At 39.7% G+C, this 25,713-nt stretch overlaps 1 protein-coding gene across 1 annotated transcript in view; it reads left to right on the top strand.

The window, feature by feature from the left end:
• FIG4 (FIG4 phosphoinositide 5-phosphatase) overlaps window positions 1–19,934 on the top strand; it is a 63,512-nt gene extending 43,578 nt beyond the window's left edge. The window contains exons 17-23 of the mRNA XM_079971611.1: window positions 1,008–1,066; window positions 1,777–1,927; window positions 2,507–2,590; window positions 5,168–5,363; window positions 13,366–13,448; window positions 14,987–15,073; window positions 17,638–19,934. Of these exons, the coding sequence (XP_079827737.1) occupies window positions 1,008–1,066; window positions 1,777–1,927; window positions 2,507–2,590; window positions 5,168–5,363; window positions 13,366–13,448; window positions 14,987–15,073; window positions 17,638–17,815 (838 nt within the window). The 3' untranslated portion in view covers window positions 17,816–19,934. The remainder of the gene's footprint in view (window positions 1–1,007; window positions 1,067–1,776; window positions 1,928–2,506; window positions 2,591–5,167; window positions 5,364–13,365; window positions 13,449–14,986; window positions 15,074–17,637) is intronic.
• Window positions 19,935–25,713: the final 5,779 nt, after the last annotated feature.

Raw genomic sequence — 25,713 nt, 5'->3', positions numbered from 1 at the left:
CTCCAAAAGCAAACTTGGTGAGTGGGCAATAAAATAGCAGATCGATTTCCTGTAAAGTATAATATGATGCATATTGGGGCAAAAAATCCTACCTCTTAAAGATATGCAGATAGGGATCTGAGTTAATGTTATCTACCTAGGAACAAGATATTGGAGTCAGAGTGAAGAGCTTGATTAAAATGCTCCCTAGTATATGTTGACAGCTATGAAAAAGGAGAATTCAGTCTTGGTGAATCATTAGGAAAGGGATCAAAACTGCTGGTATTTGCAACTGCACTAGGAGTACTATGCACAATTCTGGTTGCCCCAGCTCCAAAAGGATATCATAAAACTGACAAAAGGAAATACATCTTCACATAGCATGTAGTTAAAGCTGTGTAACTGTCTACTCCAAGATACAATGATGGCCACTGACTTTGACAGCTGGATTAGACACATTAACGGAGGATAAGCCAATTAATGGCTGCTGGCTATGTATTTTCTTGGGTAGCAGAGGCACATGCATGTGAATACCAGTTGCTTATGGGGCCACAGCTATTGCTCTCATGTCCCATAGACTTTTGGTTGGCCTCTGTGGGAAGCAGGATCCAGAACTAGATAGACTGTTGGTTTGATCTAGTCGGGATGTTCCTGTTGTTTCTTTTGCTCTGTCAATGTGTATTCTAGCTTACACCATCTTATGGAGGGTTGATAGTATAAAATTTAACAAAGGGAAACAGCAAGTGGAAGCAGAGGTGTAATCAGGAAAAGAGCATGCTTCTTTCCGTTAAACATGCTCAGGCTTAGTTAAAGCAAGGCACAGGAACTAGAGGGTTTCCTAAATACTGCATGGGCAAATGCGCTTTGAGAAGAGATTTGCAGGAAGAAAGAAGAGGCACGATGCAGGTGTTATAAGAGGTTGTTCTATGTAAAAGGGAGAAAGGGTTTGAGCATTTGATGGAATGGGGGATCTTTTGGATATAACTCACTGGATTTTTAAAACTATTGTTTTTGTTCCATACTTAAAGCTACACTTTCTGGTGGACTCCAGGTGTCCTGGAATGCTTGCCAATGCCTTATGATGAAGGTCAGTTATACATACAAGAAAGTGTGTTTTTCCTTTATTTTTAAATATGAACACAATTTGCTTACATAATAGTAACATTAATTGGACACAATTACTAGAATAAAAATAGAAAAGTGAAATAATGTACCTGTTAACTTAAGGATCAAGAGATTTGCTGCAAACACACATGGAGGTACAGTGGTATCTCGGGTTAAGTACTTAATTCGTTCCGGAGGTCCGTTCTTAACCTGAAACTGTTCTTAACCTGAAGCACCACTTTAGCTAATGGGGCCTCCTGTTGCTGCCGCGCCGCCAGAGCACGATTTCTGTTCTCATCCTGAAGCAAAGTTCTTAACCTGAAGAACTACTTCTGGGTTAGCGGAGTCTGTAACCCGAAGCATATGTAACCTAAAGCGTATGTAACCTGAGGTACCACTGTATTTACTGTACTATACATGGCCGTTCTTCTATAGAAAATTAGTTTTTAATACACTGGGTTGTATTCAAACTATACATGGATGGCATTCACACTCCACTCCACTCCACTCCACTAGAGGAATGGGGGAGAAGATGATTTCTCCTGACACCTCTTGCTGTCCCCCCACTCATCTTGAAAACGCTGCTCCAGAGGGTTAGGGAGGATGTTCTGAGGGCTCCAGGGGGAAAGAGTCCCCTTAGCAATAGATGATACAGTATTTAAGAGATTCACTTTACCTGCATTTCTTTTTTAGCAATGTCTGTTGCTGAAAACAGAAGGAAGCTAATAGTGAAGAAATTTCATAACTATGATGAAGAGATTGACATTCATAATGAATTTTTTCGACCTTATGAACTCAGCAGTTTTGATGACACTTTTTGCTTGGCAATGACAAATTCAATCCGGTATGTATGTTTTATTTTTCAAGATAATAGAATTTTGATTCAGCCTTTCCATTTTACAAACAAAACTGAATTGAATTCTTTTAGAAAAACTTTCCTTACATAGCCTTAAAATGGCATTTAATACAAAAGATTTCGTATCTTTCATATGATGGACGAATCTGCAATAAAAATGTGATTCTGAAGCTTTTGACATATGTCTTTTGACATTAGATAGAGGAGCACCAGTTTAAAAATGTATAAAATTACTAGTGTCACTGCTGGTGTCGACCTAGTTCTGTCTGCCGAAAGTGTGGGCAGGGAGAAGTACTACTGGCAGACTTCCCTGAAATGAGGTTTTCCAGAGAAGGGGCTGAGCAATCCCACAGCTATCAATTTATGGCTTCAGGCCTAATCACTATACTGACTGGTAAAGCATGAAGCAAGTTTTTGCCTTGCCCCACCCCCATTTTATGCTCTGGCCAGTATTAGCAACAGAGCTGCAGAAGCAGACCTTTCTGTCATCCCCCCCCCCGCCTACCTAAGGTTTGGATTGCTCTGTTAACTTGTTATATTTGATTCTTTATTCTTTATACCCTTCAGAGATTTTATGCCCAAGAATGTTGGCATTGATCCCAGCCCATTTACTGTACGTAAACCTGATGAAACTGGAAAATCCGTTTTGGGGTAAGAAGAAAATCAAGAATTGAATGCAGAAACTTATTTAGTACCTAATATTAACTAATATGGGGCTTAATACAATGATATCTGTAGTTTAACCTTCTTGAGTCAAACCAGTAAATGTTTTTTGCGTGTGTATAATTTATAGACACTATATTAGTTTTACAAAGGATGGTTTGGAGTGAGGGAGGAAAGACCCCCCCCCCCAAATCTTGTTTGCCTTATTTACATATAGTTGGCCATCTATCTACAAACAGCTGAGGTTGTTCCCTGTACAAAAGGTAAATTGCAATGAGTTGCTGCTCTCCTCTCCTCCTCCCTTTCTCTGACTGCCAAGAAAAGGCAGTTCCGATACCCTTCTTGTTTCCTTAGTAATTTTAATTGCTCTTAATTTTAATTAAAGTTTTGATGTAATTTTAGTTAGATTCTAGGGAGTGGTTTACTGCATACAAATGGACCTAAAGGTCAATTTCCACTAGTAAGGCATCACTACTGCCCTGCCTTGCTGGCCACAGTGGCAGTGCCACTCGTCAGGGCTAGGATCAAGCTGGGGCTGGGTGAGAACAAGAGAGTACTAGGTTGGCATCAGTGGACGCAGAGGCATATGTACCTGCGTCCAATGCCACCTCCAACTTGGTGCTTCCCCCACTCTCACTGCCACCCTGCCCTATCTTAGTCTCAATGAGCAGCAGCCCTGACATAGCTAGGAGGACATCTTCATATGCCACAGCTGTTTTCCACAGATAAAGAAGCAGAAGCTGCCAGCATGATCTATTTCTGCAAGAACAGCAGTTATAGCAGTAGTGTATTTGAAGTTTCGTGTTACCAGTGCAGTTCAAGTCACAGATTTGAATGCTGTGCTGAGACATCTTTGCACTTGTATTGATTTATGAAATAAATCCTTTCCTTTGTATCTGACTATTTGCATGCTTCAACCTATAGGACAACTTGTTCTTCTGATTGCATACTGAGGTCTTTGGTTCTTCTGCTCTGTTCTCTTTGACTTTTTTAACAACTTTTTTTTTAAAAAAAAAAGCATTGAGTGTAGATTTTTATTTCTTCATTCTTCTCATCATTCTTTATTGTAAAAATCCATTTGCTCAGAACACAAAAGCTTTATATTTCTAAGAAAGAAATTACTTAAATGTATGCAAGAGATCAATAAGGCTATCTGTGCTGGGAATCCTAAAGTGAACATTTGTACCTGAACAATATAATAGATCAATCACATTCTTTTCCTTGAAATAGCTCAAAGACTCCAAATTGTTGCTTTTGATCCATATTTTCAAAAACTCGAAGTGTCAAAATGTTCTGAACCTGGTTTGGAGCCATTAAGCTACTTCACTATTTGGCAATTTATAGTTTTCTATGACTGGACTAGAGGTATTAAAAAGTGACTCAGTGCTTCTAGAAAAGCTTTTTGAAAGCCACCTTCGTACTGGGTTTGCTTGCAGAGTTCTCCCTAAGAACGTTAGGGAGAACATTAAAGCTGTTTTAATTAGGTGCTTATATTCTAATGTTTTTGCACCTTAGTTTAAGATGCCGTAGTCAGTGTCCTAGTCAAAATGACAGGAAGACCCAAGCGTTCGGGGACAGAATAAACTGTGGTTATAGTTGAGAACAGTGGATGATATCTAGTGTTACTCAGAGTTAGCTCCATTGAAATCCATTGATTTAAATACTTAAAGCAATCAATTTCAAATTAGTGGTTTGTATCCAGTGGAGTTGTTCTATCAGTTTTACTACCTCTTCTCTTCCTGATCTGCTCACCCAGCCTTCCATCTTTTCCAGGGTTTCCCCCCAACTCTCTTGATCAGATTTGGGGGTGCATGGAAAGATAAGAGAGAAAGAAAGTCCCATTGTTCAGGTGGAAATCCTTGTGCTAATGGGACAACTTCATTGGATACAACCCATTGGACTGAAATAGGGTAGATCCTTTAAAACCAATAGGACCCATTTATTTCATTCCATTGATTTCATTGTGCCTACTCTGAGTATGACTGTTGGATACTACTTAGTGAGTATAACAGATAATTAGAGATCCCAAAGGCCTGTGACATAAATGGAAAGTAGCATATATAGCAGAGGAATCCATAGAGCATTTTTCAAAGCAGCATTGCGATAAGACTGAGAGTTGGTGGAGACACAATGTTCCTGGTCTCTTTATCTGTGCTTATGACAAAGGTGGGCTGCAAGGGTGCATGCTTTGAAAGGTCGCCCCCTTCCCTTCAGACCCCCTCCTCTCTTTTTAAAATTTATTCTAATGGCCTTCACCAAGACCTGGATATATTGTTTTCTGTTAGGGTCAGTGATGACAACAACATTTGCAACATTTGCACCCATAATGCTTAACTGTGGCTAAGGATGGGGAGGCAGAATTTGCTGAAGGGAGGAGGGAACACTTGATCTTGCATCCCATTCCCGATCTCTTAAAGGAACCATTTGGACTTTCATACCTGAGAAAAGAAGAGGCTTTCTCTCTTCTTGCCCTTTCACTTCTGTCTCTTGAAGGGAATGGTGATAAAATTGAACTGCCTCTTTCTTGAGATATCATTATGTGTAATAAATTCCAATTTTGTTTAGGAACAAGAGCAACAGAGAAGAAACGGTGCTTCAGCGCAAAACGGCTGCTAGTGCTCCACCACCACCCAGCGAGGAGGCCGTGTCTAGCAGTTCGGAGGATGATTCTGGAACTGATAAAGAAGATGAGGGGGCTGCATCTCAGCGTTCAACGCCAGTGAAAATGACAGATACGGGAGATAATGCCAAAACAACAGAAGTAAGGAAGTGTGCTAACCCGCAAAGGGACAATATCAGCACATCTCTTTCTTTACAGCATATTTGTTCCAGTGTTGTGTATGATTTGTGTCTAAGGCTTACTAAAATGAACATCTCTCTTTACATGTTAGGGGCTTTCCTCACTCAGCAGTAAGAGAAGGTACTATATACTTTTAAAAAGAAGACACTTTAAAAAAAACAACCTGTGAAACAAATATGTGGAAGCTTGGAGGCAGATGTAGTTCTTAAAGCAGTTTAAAACTTCTCTCTTTAACTCTTTTTTAAGGGAGCAAGGTAATATATTAGTTTTAAAGCTGAGTTATAGTGTTGATCTGTATTAGTTGTTTAAATTAAACTAGGTAATTCAGCTAGAAGTGAAGGATGTGTTAATAGAGGAGTGGCTTAATACAGAAATATGGCTTAATAGAGCTCTTTCAAATACAAACACTAATCTTGCCAGATGACACTCCTGTGCAGACTTCAGTACCATTATAATACTTCAGTATCTGGGGATGTTAATGAAGATCTGTAAAAACAATAACACAAAACAGATTAGCAATTTTATAGCAGCAAAATCTGGATTTTAAATATTGCACAAGGGAATGAACACAGCATGCAACTGATAGGAAGAACACAGATGATGATGCCACTTGCTCTGCTGTGACATTTGTGGGGAAGCCCATGGCCCCAGCCAGTTTTCCTGCATGATCATTGCTTGAATTTAATTTTCTTGTTCCAGATAAATTTACTGTAGCTTGGAGCATCTTGATGAATTTGGAAGGTCATAGGCTGGCCCAAACCATTTGTTTCCCCAAGCAGGTGCACGGCACTTTATCTTGTCATCCTGCTTGTGATGCTAGGTTTCGCCCTCTCATATTGTGACCTAAGCATGATTAGAGCTGCCCCCAGAATCCTTTACAGTGGAGGTGGCTAAGCCACAACCTATGTGACATAAACAACCATCTAAAGAGTTTTTGTGGCCTCCCAAGTCTCCCTTCAAATTTGTCATATAAATGAAATAAAGAAAAACAGTTTAATTTATTGGGTAATGCCAGGAGCCAAGATGCCAGAAGGCTTTCATGGTCACCCAAGGCCCTTTCAGGTGTGGGCAGGATGAATTAGGAAGAAGCAATCCTTCAGGACCCAAGCCATTTTGGGTTTAATAGGTAATCATAGTAGAGGAATTTAACAGTCTGAATCCTTCCTAACCCACTGAATGGAACATTATACTCCATTTGGAGATTTAGCGCAAGAAAGTCTGATTGAATTTAATTTGTTGAATCTTAATTTGACCTAATGCTACAGTCCTACACACATTTACTGAGAATAAGTTAAGTGAGTTGAGTGGGTTTTATAAAGACTTTGCCAAGAGCAAAATGCTGCTTGCACAATAGGCTTTTCCTTCTTTTTCTTCTCTGTTTTTTTTTAAATAATGTTTATTGAAATTTTCCATATAATAACAAAACAAAAAACCAAAATTAAAAAACACAAAAAAATCCAAAAAAGAAAAACAGTTAAAAAGACACATAATATTTAAAGAACCTTATCTTCTTTCACCTTATTTCTGAGACCTCCCCCCCCTCCCCTTCTTGCATTCCAATTTATGTTATCTGCCCAACAAGTTCTTATCATTTTGCTCTACCTTAATAATTTCTTTATTCGTGCTATTTATTTTCCTTTTCTTCTTTCTTTCATTTCTCAATTAATTTTAAAAACCTTATTTCTAATTAATTTAAAAAACCCAAATTTAACTTAATCTTAAACCTTTTTCCTAAAGTCGACCCAAATTTCCCTTCCACAATTTCCCTACATTCCATAAAAATCGCAAAAGTTATAAGAAGAAAAACAAAAAAAACTTAACAAACTATATTTAAACACCCTTTGGATTCCCAAATCCCACCCTCCCATTCCCGGTTTGATCCCCAAATCAATGTCCGTCAATCCATCAGTTCTCAGCCTGGATCCCAAACTTCTGATGCTCCTAAAACTCTTTCCATTTCACTCTGCCGGATTTTTTGACCATCCTTTGTGTTCAACACCAACTCTCGAGGAAGATCTGTCCCAATAATGACCAATTTTCTTCCAAACCAGTCTCTAGATTTAAAAGTGGAGCTCAAATTTAGTTCTTTAAATTTTTTCAAACTATATGTCCCAAAAGCTCCAACTTCCATCTTGATCTCACTTGTGCTGACAGGCCTCTGATCTGCCTTGATCTTCCACAACATTATAGCTTCATCTTCATTTTCCACCAAATTTTCCATCAAATCCTCATATGTCTGCCCAACTGCAGCAATTTCTATTCCAGCTTCAAGGTCTTTTGGCTCCACAACAAAGACTTGTCCTGTTTCAGCAAGTTTGTTTACGGCTTCATTCAATGTTGTCACCCTTGTAGTCAAAATATTAGCCTGGTCCTTGATCTCTCCCTGTAATTCCAGGAGCTTTCCCAGGAGGTGAAATTTCCTATTCAGCTCAGTCAGTATTTTTCCACTTACAGCCATTTCTTGCAATGTTCCAAGACTCCCCTCTAGGGGGATTTTGTTTACTTAGTATCTTTCCAATTCCAATCCAAAAGTCCAATGTAGCTTATTTTTCTTTTTTCCAGCAAATTTGTATCCAAATTACAGAAAATCTAACCGGCAGAGTCACCAGAAACAACGTTTCCTTTTGTTTCCCAGCTTTGACAGCTAGTTTGACAGCTGTCAAAGTCTGTATCTTTTCAGCAGGCTCTCTCACAGATCACTCCCGGGTCCCGGGGGGTTGCACTTTAACTTTCCAAACAAACTCTTATCCTCCAGCAAAAATTAATTGTAGTGTCCAATCATGAAATTAATAGTTTTTCTCCGCAAGGGACAAAGATACTTCTTTCAACTTTAGCTCTCTGGTCCTTGCTTTAGGTTGTCTGCAAGGCGGGGGGGGGGCGGACTTCCTTTTTACCCCTTCCCCGGTCATACCGAATTTAAAGAAAAAAGATCTTTTTTAAGTCCAATTTCTGTATTACTCACGGGTTGTTGCTTTTAATCCGAATGTTCAAGGGAAAAAGTCAGTGCTCTCCGTCCATGGCATGCGGCTTCGCTCAGCAGGGGAAGCAGAGGACTCTCAGCACCGCGCCACTCCCCAGCCCCCGTTCCGTAGCCTTTAAAAAGGCTCCTTCGCGGGTCGGGAGGGCGCTAATGGTGCCCACCGAGTCACCATGTCCACAGGCATCCGCGCCTGTGGTTTTTAAGGGTCCCCGCGTCGCCGGCGTGGTAGAACCCGATCCCTACTGAGCCGATTCCCTCCAGAGCTCGGAGGGAATCCGCCATTAGACGATGGCGCTAACCCGGAAGTCTCCTTCTTTTTCTTCTCTGATGTATCACCCTAAAAAACTTTCCTGAAGGTCAGGGAACCCTCAAGAAAGACATGGGATGCAGTGGTGGGAATGTGATAGGATGAAGGGGCAGGAGAACCCCTTTGCTCTTCTATTCACGTGAAATTTGTCTACAATCTCTTGTGACTCCAGAGTAAACTTGGTTAATGAGATCATCCTTGCAGTCTCTGAAAGTAAATGGCTTCGCTCATCATAGCCTTGAAGAAAGTTTAATAATTACTGTGTATAATGATAGTGAAACAAAATTACTATTATTACTTTTCTAAGAGTGACTTACTTATGGATATTATTTTCCAAGTCTTTTGGTATGCCTATAAGAAGGTGCTTATTATCTAATGTCAATCAGTTGCCAGGTATGCTTTTCCTTCATTGCTATGGGTTGTTTCTGTGATAATAAGCAATATTTGACACAGAGGCCTAAGCAACAAGTCGGAGAACTAATGTCCAATGGCTTGTGTTCATTTTGGGGGTGTACTTGGGGGGGCAACAGGCCTCATTGCTCCTCTACAAACCTTATTTGAGGCTCTTTCAGGAGAGGCTTACTTTGTGGTGTTGATGTGGCTGCTCAGAAGCATGAGTCCAAACATGACTGGACAGGCGCTAGTAGTTCAAGTCTTTGAATTGTGGCTCTAGAGTTCAAGACCCTCAAACTTTACCTTTTATATTCCTGGTTTCTCTGTTGTGTTGGCTTGTCAGTGATATAATTCATCTCTATGCAATCATCCTCTCAAATAAAGGAAAACAGTTGTCTAATGTTGATATTTCCCTGTGATAGCAATTAATGTACTTTGGCAATCAGCCTTGAACAGAATATTGGCACTTCCACATAGCTGAATATGCTGAAAAACTGGTTTAAATTGCGTTATTTTAATCAGTAGGTTCTTAAAAGCTGCAGGAATTGAAGCTGTTATCAAGGTCAAACTTTGTAATGCTGGCTTCATTAAAGTAGAAATCAGTTAAATTAACTTCCTGCTGTTTACAAAAGTTAAGGAATAACACTGTAGTCTAAACTATCTTTGCTCTCAATGTACAAAACATTATTTGTGTTAACCAGACCCCGGATGAAGAGTTCTTAGTAAAATATAAATTAAATAAATAAATACAGTGGTGCCCTGCAAGACGAATGCCTCGCAAGACGGAAAACTCGCTAGACGAAAGAGTTTTCCGTTTTGGAGGTGCTTCGCAAAACGAATTTCCTATGGGCTTGCTTCGCAAAACGAATTTTCTATGGGCTTGCTTCCCCCACCCTTTTTCTAAGCCGCTTATCCGATAAGCCGATAAGCCGCTAAAAGCCGCTAAACCGCTAAGCCGTCAATGGGCTTGCTTCGCAAGACGAAAAAACCACTAGACGAAGAGACTCGCGGAACGGATTCTTTTCGTCTTGCGAGGCACCACTGTAAATAAAGGATTGTCCTTTATACCCACATCTTTCATGATGTGCTCCAGATACTCAAAAGAAGCTACTTTCAGATATTTACAAATTCCCAGTTGTAATCATATAAGAGAGGAGAGTGGGGTCACACATGTTTACCTGAGCCAATTCATTGTGTCCCACATTGTCCCTTCCCCAAGATTATCCATGGGATGAGGACACGTCTGCCGTGGGACAACCTGTGGCACATACATTTGCCATCCACATAACTTGAAATTCTGACTTACTAGTCGTCTTACTAGATGTTTAATATACATCTTATTTTGAGATGTACCAAATGAAGTACCTTTAGATATTTTAGTGTCTTTTATAAGGTGGGTTGAATGTAAAGAGTCTGCTGTACAAACGAGACACACTTCTTCTCCATGCATGGGACCCAAAAGTATATCCAGCCCTCTGGAGCCAGTTTTGGGGTGGTGGCTGCAGACAGCAAAATTGGCAACACTACTCCCTGCTATTTTCAGGTAATTTAGTGGGATGTATGGGAGGAAATTTTTAGTCAAAAAAGCTATTTGATTGGATCCAAATAGGTTTTTGATTATAGAATTTCATGGCATTCTGAGAGTTAGACCATCCATTGTCTGTATTTTTCATCTGTTGTCTTGGCTGGTGACTTGGCATGATTTTTAACCTTTTCCCTATCCACTTAAGCACCTGGTTTTCTGACAGCATGGCAGTGAATTGCCTTGATCAGTTGCCTAGCTAACTCACCATCCTCCCTTCACACATTTCAACAACGGGGTGAGCGGGCGGGGGGAATGAGTCACAGGGAATTTACGGGAAAATAAAGGAGGAACTGTGAGATAACAAAAATTGTTCCTGTAATTTAAAAGAAAAAAATGGATGGCAAGGTTAAATTAAAGTATGAAGTAACTTTGACACATCTGCTATTGAAGTCTAATGTAGCATTGCAGCTAATTTATACTAGCTTAATTTCATAAATGTGAAATTATCAGGAACCTGAAAAGAAATGACAATATGCTTTTGTATAATGTGCCCCAAAAACATCTAAAGATGCATGGTGATGATAGTATTGTGAAGGCTTTATTTAATGTTTTGCTTCTTAAAAGGAACGTGAAAAATTTAACATGAGTCCAGACAATGCAGTACTGTATATCTATACACATTTTAAGTTCAGAGTCCTCAGAATTTTCATGCAACTGCCATTCTGTGTGATAGCACAATATTTTTGTGTGCATTGCACACCTAAAACAAAATGTTGCAGGATGGAGAACCACTCTTTAGAGATTCAGGTAACCTGAGTTTCAGCAGTATGAGCAAAAAGGGAGCTCCAAAAAGATCTCTCCAAACAGAGTGACTAGGCATTAAAATAGCAAATGCAATTCAATGTGATCAAGGGTAAAGTGATGCACATGGAGGCAAAGAATTCTAACTTTATATAAAAGCTAATGAGGTCTAAACTGGAATGAGATCTTGGGATCATGGTGGATAGCTGAATGAAAATGTCTGTCTAGAGTGCAGCAGCTGTGAAAAATGCTGTTCTTGTGTTTGGCATCATTAGAAATGGAATTGAAAATTAAATTAAATTAGCAAATTCATAATTGGTTTTTTAGAAATATATTGTTTGGCTGTTTTGTTCATTGGCTGCTTTGTGAGGAATGGTGGAATAGGCCTTTATAAAAATCCACGGTGCAGTCCTACTTCAAATACTGTGCATCTCAAAGAGAGCATTGTAAAGCTGTAAAAGGTTCAGAAAAAGGCCACGAGAATGACTGAGGGGCAACTCCTATGAGAGGAAAGATTATAACATTTTGGGCTTTTTTTCTTTAGGGAAAATGCAAGTAAAGGGGAACATGATAGAGATGTATAAAACTGATGCATGGTGTGGTGAAAGTGGACAGAGAGCAGTTTTTCTTTCCCTCTTATAACGCTGGAACATGTGATCAACCAATGCAGTTAAATGTTAGAAGATTGAGAAGGACGTACTCCTTCACACTTAAACTATGGAATTCACTACAACAAGATGATAGTAATGATCACTAATAGTCATTACCACCAGTCAGTGGCTCTGTTCATATTAAAAAGGTAAAGGGACCCCTGACCATTAGGTCTAGTCATGACTGACTCTGGGGTTGTGGCGCTCATCTCGCTTTATTGGCCTAGGGAGCTGGCGTACAGCTTCTGGGTCATGTGGCCAGCATGACTAAGCCGCTTCTGGCGAACCAGAGCAGCGCACGGAAATACCGTTTACCTTCCCGCTGGAGCAGTACCTATTTATCTACTTGCACTTTGACGTACAGTGGTGCCTCGCAAGACGAAATTAATCCGTTCCGCGAGTCTCTTCGTCTTGCGGTTTTTTCGTCTTGTGAAGCACGGCTATTAGCGGATTAGCGGATTAGCGCTATTAGCGGCTTAGCGGCTTAGAAAAAGGAAAAAAAAGGAAAAAAACTTGCAAGAACTCGCAAGACGTTTCGTCTTGTGAAGCAAGCCCATAGGGAAATTCGTCTTGCGAAGCACTTCAAAAGACGGAAAACTCTTTCGTCTAGCGAGTTTTTCGTCTTGTGAGGCATTCGTCTTGCGGGGCACCACTGTACTTTTGAACTGCTAGGTGGGCAGGAGCAGGGACCTCACAACGGGAGCTCACCCTGTCGCGGGGATTCAAACCGCCGACCTTCTGATTGGCAAGTCCTAGGCTCTGTGGTTTAAACCCACAGCATCACCCGTGTCCCTTCTGTTCATATTACCAATGGCTATTAGCCATGGTGGTGTACTATCTCCAGTATCTGACAAAGTATACCTCTGAATGCTGGTTACTGGGAATTATAAGTGGGGAGAGTTCTAGTGCACTCATGTCCTCTTGTGGGTTTCAGTAGACATCGGGTTGAACACCATAAGAACAGGATGCTGCATTAGATATAGTGAGGTACAATATGGAAATGCTTCAGTAGGACACAAAACTGGCAAATAAAATTTTCTCGCTGCTTGTGGAATTCCCTGTTAGTGGAATAATTCTGTTTAATACTGATACGTAGCTCTCAGCTCTATCATGAAGTAGCAGTTGTTTACTTCGGAAAAACTGAAAAAATGTTGCTCTTGAGTATTGTCTTTTTATTCATTTTGTGTGTGTGTGTGTGTGTGTGTGTCTGGAAGCCACCTTGCATTTCTAAGAGGCAGGTATAAATGTTTAAATAAATGTTAAACCCAAGATTTATTCTCACTAATATTTCTCTTGTTTTGCTGCAGAATGTAGTACAGCCTATAAAAGATATATATGGGATTAACCTCTCAGAATCTCCTTCGGAAGATGATCTCGGCATATACACAAGGTAATGTGTTTCTGATTATCTCACTGATGCTAGCAGGGAACAAATTTTTAAAAAGTGAATAGTAAAAGTGTATGTTCCAGACAAAATTAAGCACATTTTAAATTCCACTTGTTTCATTGGGAATGTTCACGATGTATTGAAAGCCAAAAGATCTTTAAAGGTCCTTACTTTTTGCCTGGTTATCTATATATAGTATATATCAAGCTGCACAGCAGCCCCATAATTTTCAAAAATCCTGGTCTACCTCCAGGTGGCTTACATTATTTCCCTCTGCTCCCAAGTTTATCTTCAAACAATACTGTGAGTTAGGTTAGGCTGAGAGACTGTGACTAGCCCATGGTCAGCTTCATGGAGAATTGAACCCACATCTGCCCTATTAGCTTAGTTGTAGAGCATCTGCTTTGCATTTCAACATCTGGTATCTCTAGGTAGGACAGTGGGTAATCCTGACTGAAACCCCTGCCAGTCAGTGTGGACAGTATTGAGCTACACAAACCAATGGTCTGACTTGGTATAAAGCAGCTTCCTATGATTCAGTCCAACACTGGCTCTTGGGAACCTGGGATAGCACACTCGCTAGAGCATGAGACTCTTAATCTCAAGGTCATGGGTTCGAGCCTCACATAAAATCATAGAATCGTAGAGTTGGGAGGGACCCCAAGGGCTATCTAGTCCAACCCCTGCAATGCAGGAATCTCAGGTAAAGCATCCATGACAGATGACCATCCAACTTCTGCTTAAATAGCTCCAAGGAAGGAGGGAGATTGTTCTACTGTTGAACAGCAAAAGATTCTTGCATTGCAGGGGGGTGGACAAGACTAGACTGAAACTAAAGCCTGGGAGGTGATGCAGGGATCCACTACCAACTTTTGTTCACCCTCTTCTGTCTTTACCTATCTTACTACTACAGTGCAGGCCTCAGTGGCTTCTTTGGCATCTATAATAATCCATGGAAAGGCGGGGGATGGTGCCTCCACCAGCTCTTGTGCCCTTTTGCTAACTCTGCAGTTATATTTTTATGTAAAAATATAGTCTCTCTATATCTAAGAAGCATTGTATTACACAAGATGGCTTACATCAGTTAAAATAGCAATATGTTAAAAAATCCAGTCTATGTCAGGGTTTGCTACTTACGTGCTGTTGCAACAAGTCTTGCACTCACTGAGTGAAGTTAAAGGAATCACATAGGTCTGGGCCATGTGCAAAGTGCCAGCTGAACCGAGCTTCTCAGGAACACACTATGACTAAAATTGATTAGGCTTTTAGTGAGATTCAAAACGAAAAGATGCCTTGAAGGGCCTCCAAAGTACCTAGATCAAAGTGGATTTTTAAAAATAAATAAATTCAGAGCTACTGCATTACTCACCCACAATATTAGTGTCAGGAAAAAAGTGTGGTGTATGTTCCAGCTGCCCTTTATGGAACTTGATGTCCCTTACTTCAAACTGTATGACTGCTATATAGCTGCAAAAGACATGTTATTTTCTTTATTTCAGAAAGTTCTTTTTCCATTGTGATTTTTCTGCCTCTATTCATAGGTTTGTTCAATTGGGGCACAGTCAAAACAAGCACGACAAGAGACACCAACATCTTTGTTGTAAGCACTTAGACGGGGTTATAAACTTGTAAGTACTTGCTGTCTTTTATTTTTCGGTTCATGCTCTTTCAGTGCCCCTTTTCCAAATCCCCTTCTCTCTCTCTCTCTCTCTCTCTCTCTCTCTCTTATTCTCACAGTTCACAGTGTTTTTTGTATATTTTAGTTAGGCTTTGTATTTTCAGAGACTGTTGCTTTATATGCATTATATAAGACAAGTGGTAAAATCAAAGTGGTATGTAAGAAAAATAGGACATTGGCTTAGGGCAGGCATAGGCAAACTCGGTCCTCCAGATGTTTTGGGACTACAACTCTCATCATCCCTGACCACTGGTCCTGTTAGCTAAGGATGGTGGGAGTTGTAGTCCCAAAACATGTGGAGGGCCGAGTTTGCCTATGCCTGGCTTAAGGGGGAAACAATAACCATAATTTACAGTTCTTCACTGGCATATGCAGTACACAGAGGCTTCTTTGCAGACACTCTAGTTCTTACGTTATGGTTATTTACTTATATTGTTCCATCAGTGTGAATGGTGCTTTACAGCATACAGGGGGATAATTCCCTGCCCCAAAAAGCTTACAATCTAAAGTTAGTACAATGGAAACAACAGAGGAAGGCAATGTGCTGGAGGTTTTCATATTTGAGTTTAGTTACAGACTCGGTTGCAGTAGGGCATGGGAACTAGGGCTAAAAGTGCCATGGAAAAGGTGGGTTTTAAGGGTGGGTTAGAAGGGTGTAACAGATGGGATTGTCCAGATGATCTGGGAAGCATTTCTTAGCATACAGAACAGCAAAGGATAAAGGGAACAGTCTTTACAAAAACAGGAAAGGTCACAGACGATTTATTGAGATAAAAGCAGAGAGATAAAAATAGGACAAGGCCATCAGGGATTTGAAAGCAAGAACAAGGTACCCTTGGTAGATGTGGGAGTGGATAGAAACCCACTGTAGAGATTTAAGTGATGAGACAGGTAAATGTTTTTCACAACAGAGCACTAGATAGCTGTGAGATAACAGAAGACCAGAGAGACGTTTATGCTAAAGGAACAGAGAGGAAGGGCTTTATTTTCACAATCATATTGCAAAAGAAGTGACACAACTTAAAAATGGCCTGAGCATTGGCAACACATGAGAGACTGGAGTGAGGCAAACAGTTCAGAGATGAAAGAGAGGGGGGTATCATCTACATACAGGTGATACTAAATGCCTTTGGATCTGATTAATCTCACCTAGGGACATTAAATATATAGAAAGTAAATCAGAGGGCTAAGAACAGATTCTTGAGGGACCTCGGCATGCGCCCCATCTGCACTATAGATTTAAACCAGTGCCATACCAATTTAAACATTCATGGCTTTCCCAAAAAAAATCCTGGGAACTGTAGTTTGTTAACGGTGCTGAGAGTTGTTAGTAGACCCCTATTCCCTTCACAGAGCTGAAGTTTCCAGAATTCCTTGGAAAGAGGAATTGACTGTTAAACCACTCCAATAACTGAGTTTCCTCCTATGAAAACATTGAAATAATGATTTGGTAGAAGGATTGCCAGCTGAGGACAGAATCGTGGAGCTCCATAGCATGAAGGCAGTTATGCAAGAGTGGGAGCGCCTTTGTCAAAGGCAGTGGGAGGACCAAGGAGAATGACACCTTTTACATCAATGTAAAAAAATCCTGTGCAAATTTGCTGTTGTGCAGGCTGATCAATATTCATTGGATCCAGAATGTTTAATAGTTAATGGTTTTTAAATATGTACAGAATCTCCATCAACCATAGCTAAATTATCTCCATTAGAGACGCTGTTTGCCACCTAATGTATTTTAGAAAACTGTCACAACAATGCTTCCCCTTTCTTCACCATCCATTGAAGGGAGAGAAAATCTATCTCTGGAAGTTAGAGGTTATAAAGCTGTGTGATTCTTAGAAAGAAAAAACTTCTCAGGTTGAAACCTAGTGACAGACAGGTGAGTGGGCAGGCGAGTGTTGTTGTCGGCGAGGCGTGTGATTGTCAGTGGCGGTCAGGCGGGTGAGCGAGTGTCGGCAATCCCCCCCCCCAAAAAAAGAAGCTCAACAACACTAGGCAATTCTCCCCCCAAAAAAGCTTAACAACTCTGGGCAATTTCCCCGCATTCTCTTAATTTGGAGTCCCCCAAAATAGGGGTCGTGTTGTACACGGGGCATGTTATACACGGAGAAATATGGTACAGGTGATGACAGATTAATAATAAAACAGAACATGGGCTGTATTTTTTATTGGCAAAAGGTGACTCTTCATTCTGCTTAGATGCAGCACATTGTTGCTAAGATACCAACCAATTAAACACTCAACAATGTTTTGCAATAAAACAGTCTACCTGCAGTTTAAAATATATTGTATTTTATAGATCATAAGTGCTTATTACTAGAAATCCTAGTAGAAATTATCGCATTTCAGGATTTTCCCCTCCATTGTATTATCAACTTAACTTACCTACTAATGCAAAATGGCATGGAATCCTCTGAGCCTACAATGGTGATGTATATAGAATTCATGCCTACCCTCCTCTTTTATGGTTTCTCTGTAGTTTAATGCTAGTTTTATTTAATTTACTTTTCACAGAACACACATCTCTGCTTTCTCCCAAGACAACATTTATGAAGTCCAGCCTCCTAAAGTAGAAAGAAAATCTATTGAGATATTTCATGCTCACATCCAGGCTGGCAAAGGCATCATGCAGCCATTGGGAAAAGAAGACATCCTCCTGTATCGAGAATACATTCGAAACAGATACATGTGAAGAACAACTGTTTTTGAGTCCTCTGACAGCCTGAATCACTGAGTCACAGTGGAAAAGTAGATATCTCTATTATATGCTTCCCTCCACCATACGTCAGATGGTTCATAGCCTATCATGACTTTTTTTTGTTGGTAATTAAGTTAGAAAACAGATACAAATATCCTCTCTTTAGAAACAAGAGAGAGTGCCTATTGATAAGACTTGTGAACTGTTCAGATTAATTATGTTCTCTTTAGTTATCTGTGTTGCTTAGGTCAAATTTCTTGGGCACTTAAGTATATATATAGGCACTTACAATACATATAGCCAGCGGGGAGCAGTTGAGAATGCTTTTCACAATTATGGAGTTCCTTGTGTTTGTCTAAGTCAAGGTGAGTCAACATGGTATCCTCAATATACTTTTGGGCTCCAGCTCCCATCATCTCCAGCCAGTCTGGGATTACAAGAGTTGTAGTTCCAAAACACCTGAAGGACACCATGTTGTCTACCCCTGGTCTGAGCAGTATTTATCATGTGACTGCAAACAGGATGTGTTTGTAGTCAGAGTGCTCTAAAAGAAAAATAAGATAGAAGACACATCCATCCAAGATGTTTGTAGGACATGATCTGAGGGTAGTATTATATCTGTCTACTTTATCGATAGCAGGAAGTGAAAACGTGCCAGCAAGTTAAGTAAGCATACTGGGAATTGAAATGGCACTTGGCTCTTGTTCCACCCTTCTCTCTTGAGATGTTGGCAGGGTCCCAGCAGCATCTCTGGAAACATTATTGTGTGCTGCAAAGTAATTTCTAAAACTTCCCAGATCAGAGCTGAGTGTCATTAAAATTTTATTTGATAAAGTAGTGATGTGTTTGGCAATTAGGTAATAGAGATGAGAACTCGCCGTGACTTGAGGCATGGAGCATTGCACTGATGTACCTAGCTGCATATGGGAGGATTATTATTCTGGAACACTAGTGTGCTCTCATAAGCTTCTGTAAATTTATATGAAAACTGGATTTCTATTGGATTCAGAAAAAAAAATGAGTTCCTATTCTTTGGCACATAATAAACATTGAAGTTGTGTTATCTCTTTGTTTATACGTGTCTTGCTTTGATATTGAGCAGTCAAATTCCACTCTAAAGTCCACTCAGTTTGATTCCTGCAAACAGCTATTTACACCCAAGAATGCTCTTTCTGTTAGATTTTTTTTGCTACCTAGATCCTTCATTGCGACAAGAATGAGCTTCTCTTTAAAAGGTAATTCTAGAAGAAAACATGAGTTGTGGGGCCAAGTATTTAATGCAGAGGCACTTAGACAGCCCCCTCAAGAAGGAAAGTTGGGGAAGTCATTTGCACAGGTAGGTGAATTAAGAAGCCTTCCTCCCCTTATTTTCCTTCAAACATTAATTTATCATGCAGCCAGCAGGTCCAGGCTTTTGGCAGGTAGCCAGCTGCCTCGTGTCAGGTAATGGCCAAGCCAGTTGCCAAATGCCCATTGACAAATAATTAGCAAGTCTGGCCAACAGTCACATGCTTGGTGGGAAGTGGGAAGCAGCTGGCGCACACTGACTTACCAGTGTGGGTGATTATCTACTTGATATGCATTCCATATTCCACTATCACCCTGAGTTTCATTTAAAATATTACTTCTGCAAGCCGTGTATCTTTTCTGTAAGTATAAAGCAGCATTTACATTAAAAATGCCAGTATTAAATCAAACATTTGCTCTGTAAAGAGCAAGAAACAATAATTATTTTTAAGGAGCACACATCATCTGATGAATTCCTATCTAAGGTCACAATTTCTCTTTGCCATTGCATCTAGTTTTAGTAGACTTAAGACAGATTCCATTTGTATGGGAGTGATTATTAATGAATGGAAAAAGATCTATATGCAATTAATCTTTTTCTACACTTCATACTTGCTGTAACATAATATGCTAATGTTGCTCTTTCTATATTGGTATGCTGTTAAAAGTTTATTTTTAAAAATCATGTATGTATTTCACTTCTACAGGTAGCTACCTTGGTTTTTTTCCTTACAATTAAATATTTGTACCTATGGATAATTTAGTAGATTTGCCAGACCAAGAAAAATAAACAGCAACGGGTTACACATTGCTTGTAAAAAGACAAGTGAAGTGTGTGTTCTTTTATTGGAAAGATAAGTGGTTTTTCATACTTATTTTTGTGCCAGAAAATTTTTCCACAGTGCAGTGATGCTGTATATTTCTAAAGTATCATTTTGCTTAGGCTAAGGTTTTAGCGCTACTTGTAATCAGTAACTTTCACAAGACACAGTCCCATCTCTTCAGGGCTTCTCTCTCCTTTTTGGTAAAACAAAGAATATTTCCCACCCCCATTCTGTACGCCAGCATTTCCCTCTCATAAAACATAATGTGAAACCCATTGGCATGGGGCACATCGTCATAATGCCTCCAGGGAAAGAATCCCTGATATCCACTTACTTTTTTTTTTTGGTTACAGATAGGTAGCCATGTTGGTCTGCCATGGTCAAAACAAAATAAAAAAATTCCTTCCAGTAGCACCTTAAAGACCAACTAAGTTAGTTCTTGGTATGAGCTTTCGTGTATCTGGAGAAGTGTGCATGCACACGAAAGCTCATACCAAGAACTAACTTAGTTGGTCTTTAAGGTGCTACTGGAAGGATTTTTTTTTTATTTATTTTTTTGGTAATTATATAGTAAGCCTCTTTTCCTTACACCATATCATCTTCCAAAGCTGTTAACCATAGGTTCCTGGTTCTGATGTGATGTGAAACTATACTTAATGGCAGACTTCCTGATTTGCTCTCCCATCCTGGGGGTTGAGAACCTGTGGCCCTCCTGATGTTGCTGAATTCCCATTATCCCTACCATTGGCCATGCTGGCTGGGGATGATTGAAGCTGCAGTCCAACAACTGCTGGAGAACCGCCGATTCTTCACCTCTGTCCTACTTCTACAAAGAGAGAAGTGAAGAGGCTCTGTGCACAGCCAAAAGGCAGATTGAATACAGCAGCTCCTGTTTCATTTGACCAATTATGCATTTGGGCCATACCTCAATATCTGTTTCTGGTCCTCTGGTTACAATGACCTCTCATGCCTTTATGTAGTTCACTTGCTTGCTGCACAGGTAATAGCCTGCCTAGACTATTATCATTTTTCCAGCACTGGCCAGTTCTTTTCCTAACAGTTGACTCTCCTATGGAAGCTACTATTGAGCTGCAGTTCTGCATAGAGGTATTAGGTTTTGTTTTACTTTATTAAGTAACTGCTATTTCCCTGCAGTCATGTGGATTTTCATTGTTCAATACAGCAGTTATTGTAGCTATTGTTCTGTAAATCCCAAGAGGCTCTTGTTACACTCAGTTTACTGTAAATCTATTTTTCTGCCTCTGCCAACGGCTGTATTTTGCTATCCTTCATACTTGGATTATGGAGCTATATTATGTGGGTTTCTTTCTTTCTTTCTTTCTTTCTTTCTTTCTTTCTTTCTTTCTTTTTACTTATCCGTTCTCCAAACATAAAAACTCATTATTATATTTTGTTACACTTACTCAATTAATGTATTGCCACCTTAATTTGCAAGAACGTGGGCCTATAGTAACAGCTACATTTACAATGCTTTTAAAAGCACATCATTATTAATTGAATTTCTATACTACCCTTCATCTGAAGTTCACTGGGTGGTTTACAATATAACAACACAAAAATACACAACATAATAATAATATATGGGAGTTATTGTTTTTATTACATTATTATTATTATTATTATTATTATTATTATTATTATTATTATTATATCTTAAGCCTACCCACCATGTCATGTATTAATTAAAGTGATATGTTCACAAACTGCATTTTAAAGCCTCTCTTGATCATCCTGGCTTGTCCCCCAACCTCTCATCCTTCCCTGTCACTCTTTGGCCTCTGTTGCCAACAGGTGTCGTGGGTTGGCTGGGTGCAGATGAGTGCTGGGAGACAGCAGCTAGGGGATCCCCAAGAGGAAAAGGCTCCGAGCCAGGGGATTGGTGGTGGGACAGTGAGGAGTGGTTAGAGGGTGGCCAAGTTGGGACAGGCTGCTGAAGAATCCAGGGAGTCTTCCCTTCCTGCTGTCACCGGCTCCTCTACTCCCTGGTCTCTTAGAACACAAAGAGAAATGTAAAGAGCAGAGCAGACCCTGGAGAGGAGGAGCCTTAGTGGTGGGAAGGCGGGGACCTTCCGTCCGCACAACTGCCTCATTGGGGCAAGACCTACTGGGAAGAGTTGCTGGGATCACTAGGCCTGCGCTGTTATGGTTTGCTTGGATAAAGAATTAACTTCACCGACACTGTGTTTTTCTTTTATTGCTGACCTACGCTTTATTCCAGCTCCTGACAACGGGAGGCCCTGTCCCCCCGCTACAGTCTGTAATGTCATGGGGGAGTGGGGTGTCCTTGAACTTAGTATGAAGTAGAATTGGAAGTCTTAGAATCAGCAGCTCCCTGAACTACATTTGGTGCAATAAGCCATGCAAGCATTGCCCTATAGGTCGTGTAGACTGGATGAGTAGTTCTGGAGTATTTCAATGGAATCCACTAGGCCAGCAGAAAGATGTGAAATTCTACTTTGGTATGTGATATAGTTTCCTTAAAATAACAATTTGTCATTTATTAACACAGATGATAATATAAGAAAAATCATGGTGCACATTGGGTACAAATTCAGAATATACTTTTAATGAGTTGCTATGTCATTATAAAAGGTGGCACTCAAAGACACCATTACATTTCTTCCTTTTATCCTTTCTCCTGTGAAAAAAGTTTCCAACACGTTTTACAATGTGTTCTAGACTCTTGTATTAGAAGTACGAGATTGGCTTCATTATTATCAAATAATGGAGGCTTATAATTTGGATAAGAAAATTGGTTTTCAGGTGGAGAAATCAAAATTGGAAACAGAATTGTTAGATCCTAAAGCTAAGAACTTGTCAAGAATGTATAACTTGCCGTTGAAATGGAATACTCAAGATGAAATGGTGAAATCTGCTATGATAAAATGGGCACAAGATGTTGGACATAACATTATGATAACTGACTGGGAACAGTTATGGACCACAGGTATCAAGTTCACGGCATGTAATGCCTTAAGAGAGAATATAATGAAAATGATATACAGGTGGTACATAACACCAGTCAAGCTTGCAAAAATCTATCATTTGCCCGATAATAAATGTTGGAAATGTAAAGAGACTGAAGGTACATTCTTTCACCTTTGGTGGACGTGCCCAAGGATTAAGACCTTCTGGGAGATGATCTATAATGAAATGAAAAAGGTATTTAAATATACCTTTCTGAAGAAACCAGAGGCCTTTCTCCTGGGCATGGTCGGCCAATTGGTGCCAAAGAAGGATAGAACTTTTTTTATGTATGCAACAACAGTAGCAAGAATACTCATCACGAAGTATTGGAAGACACAAGATTTACCCACCCGGGAAGAATGGCAGATGAAAGTGATGGACTATATGGAACTGGCGGAAATGACTGGCAGAATCCGAGACCAAGGTGAAGAGTTGGTGGAAGAAGATTGGAAAAAATTTAAAGTTTATTTACAGAAATATTGCAAAATTAAGGAATGTTAGAAGGATGTTGGAATGAAGTAATGTGGTTTTAGCAGAAATGATATAAAGGATTAGGTAAAAATTGATTTTTTAATTGGAGAAAGACGAGAATGTAAAATTACAGTATATTAAGATAAATTATTAGGATAAAAACAAAGCTAGAAAGGATTTGCTGAAATATCTAATTGAACTAGAATACAAAAAAGGGAGGTGTGAGGAGGTCAAGGAAATAAGCAAAGGAAAGAAAGTTATGTAAAAGTTTGAGCTGTTTTTTTTTCTTTTCTTTTTTCGAATTGTTTGTATTTTTGTATTGTATTTTTTGTATTCTTTTATTTTCCTTTTTTGTTTTTTCTAATTTTCTCTTTGTAATTTTTAAAATTTGAATAAATATTATTTTTTAAAAAATAGACTCTTGTATTAGAAGGAACACTTCTTAGTACAGTCTGTACAATTTTATCATAGTTTTCCTATTCCAGTTTTCCACAGTTGTAAATATTTTGTCTCTCTGTTTATCATTGAGATCACTGAAGTTTTAGACTATCCCCTGTAACACCTATATCAGCTTTGTGTCTCAAATTTGCAGATGAGCTGCTTTTTTTCCCTTGTGACCTTAGACCATTGGTCTGACTCAGGCAGGTGGTCTGACTAAGGCAGCTTCCTATGTTCCTGCAAGGTACATAGAATAATATCATGCTTAATCTTGTTACGTGATTTATTCCAGTTCTTGGAACAAAATTCCTTTAAAAATGAATCCACTGAGAATGAGTAAGGGGTTACTTTTGCCTGCATCAAAAGTGGTGTCCTCTTCTCCCAGGCCTTTGGCCAATTAAACAATCTATGGCCTTTTAAACTGGGATGAGGGTGAGGATGTTTTGTTGTATTTTTTATCTTTATGTATTTATGTATTTATTGTTTATGTATTTTTGTGTTTTTATATAAGGGGTCAGCAAACTTTTTCGTCAGGGGACCGGACCACTGTCCCTCAGACCTTGTGGGGGGCCAGACTATATTTTGAAGGGGGGGGAATGAACAAATTCCTATGCCCCACAAATAACCCAGAGATGCATTTTAAATAAAAGGACACATTCTATTCATGTAAAAACACGCTGATTTCTGGACCATCTGCAGGCCGGATCTGGCCCCCGGGCCTTAGTTTGCCTACCTATGTTTTATATTGTTATCCACCCTGTGATCCTCAACTGAAGGGCAGTATATACATTTAATAAATAAATTATCGGCAGAGTTAGTGGGTGATTGCTAATTACACCAGCAGCCAGATATTAGAAGCTACAGTTGGAAACCTTTAGCTTTGGCCTATTGAAAGGCATGCTGTTTTATTTCAAAGTAATTTCCCTTTGCACCACACAATCTTTGCTCTCTGACTAGGGCTCACTGATGGGTACTGCCATCTGCACACCTTATCCATTCAGCTGCTTGGTAAATCTTCAGCTTTCTCACAAGAAATCTGGAAAGGTGATAAGTTAGCTGAAGGGTTCTAATATAGAGGCATCATTGCCCACAGAATGCATGCTCATCCTACTGTCAGCTCTGGTTAACAGGTTGCCAGTGCTCACAACCCTGCAGAACCTGTTTATGTAGAAATGATAGTAGGAGAAAAGAAAGGAGGGTATAGATCTTGAGAAACAATCTCCCCCTGAAAGCTACTTTCTGTCTCCAATCACAGATAGGCATCTAGGTATCCATTCTGAAGCTAAATAATCAGCTGGGGCGGGGGTGGGGGGCTATAGACTGAGCTGGCAGAAGTGGCAAGTGGCTGCACATTTGTGATCCCATCTACTTATTACCAGCAATCTGTTCAAAAGGTCTAATGAGGTGAAGGCTGCCACAGTTATGAGTGCTCTTTCAAAATCGGAGGAAATGAGTATATTTCTGCTGCAAGTAATTCCTGAACAAATGATTGGATAAAATGAACTCAAATAATTACAAATATTAATATTTGGCTGTCACACACATTGTAGATCTCAGTATGTGTACAGTTAACTGGGGGAGGAAATTAAACCAATTAATCTGTCTCTTAGAATCAGCCCAAATATTCAGAAAAGCCATGAAAGTCAATGACATTTTAACATGATTAGGTTCTCTCGAAGGAACATACGATCTTTGTTACCTTACCTGACCCAAGATTTAAAAATAACATTTAAATTTCATCTTCCAGATTTGTCAGCCTGGGAAAGTGTGAATTGATAATGCAATAAAGCCAGAACAGAAACTGGATGTTCCACCTAGCCCTAATCAACCAGCAGCGGTCAAGGAGTTCAAAACAATAATAGCCAACTCTCCACAATCTCATTT

Source organism: Podarcis cretensis (genome assembly GCF_951804945.1).
Source record: "Podarcis cretensis genome assembly, chromosome: 3".
Classification (NCBI taxonomy): domain Eukaryota; kingdom Metazoa; phylum Chordata; class Lepidosauria; order Squamata; family Lacertidae; genus Podarcis; species Podarcis cretensis.
This window is presented reverse-complemented; position numbering and strand designations above follow the sequence as displayed.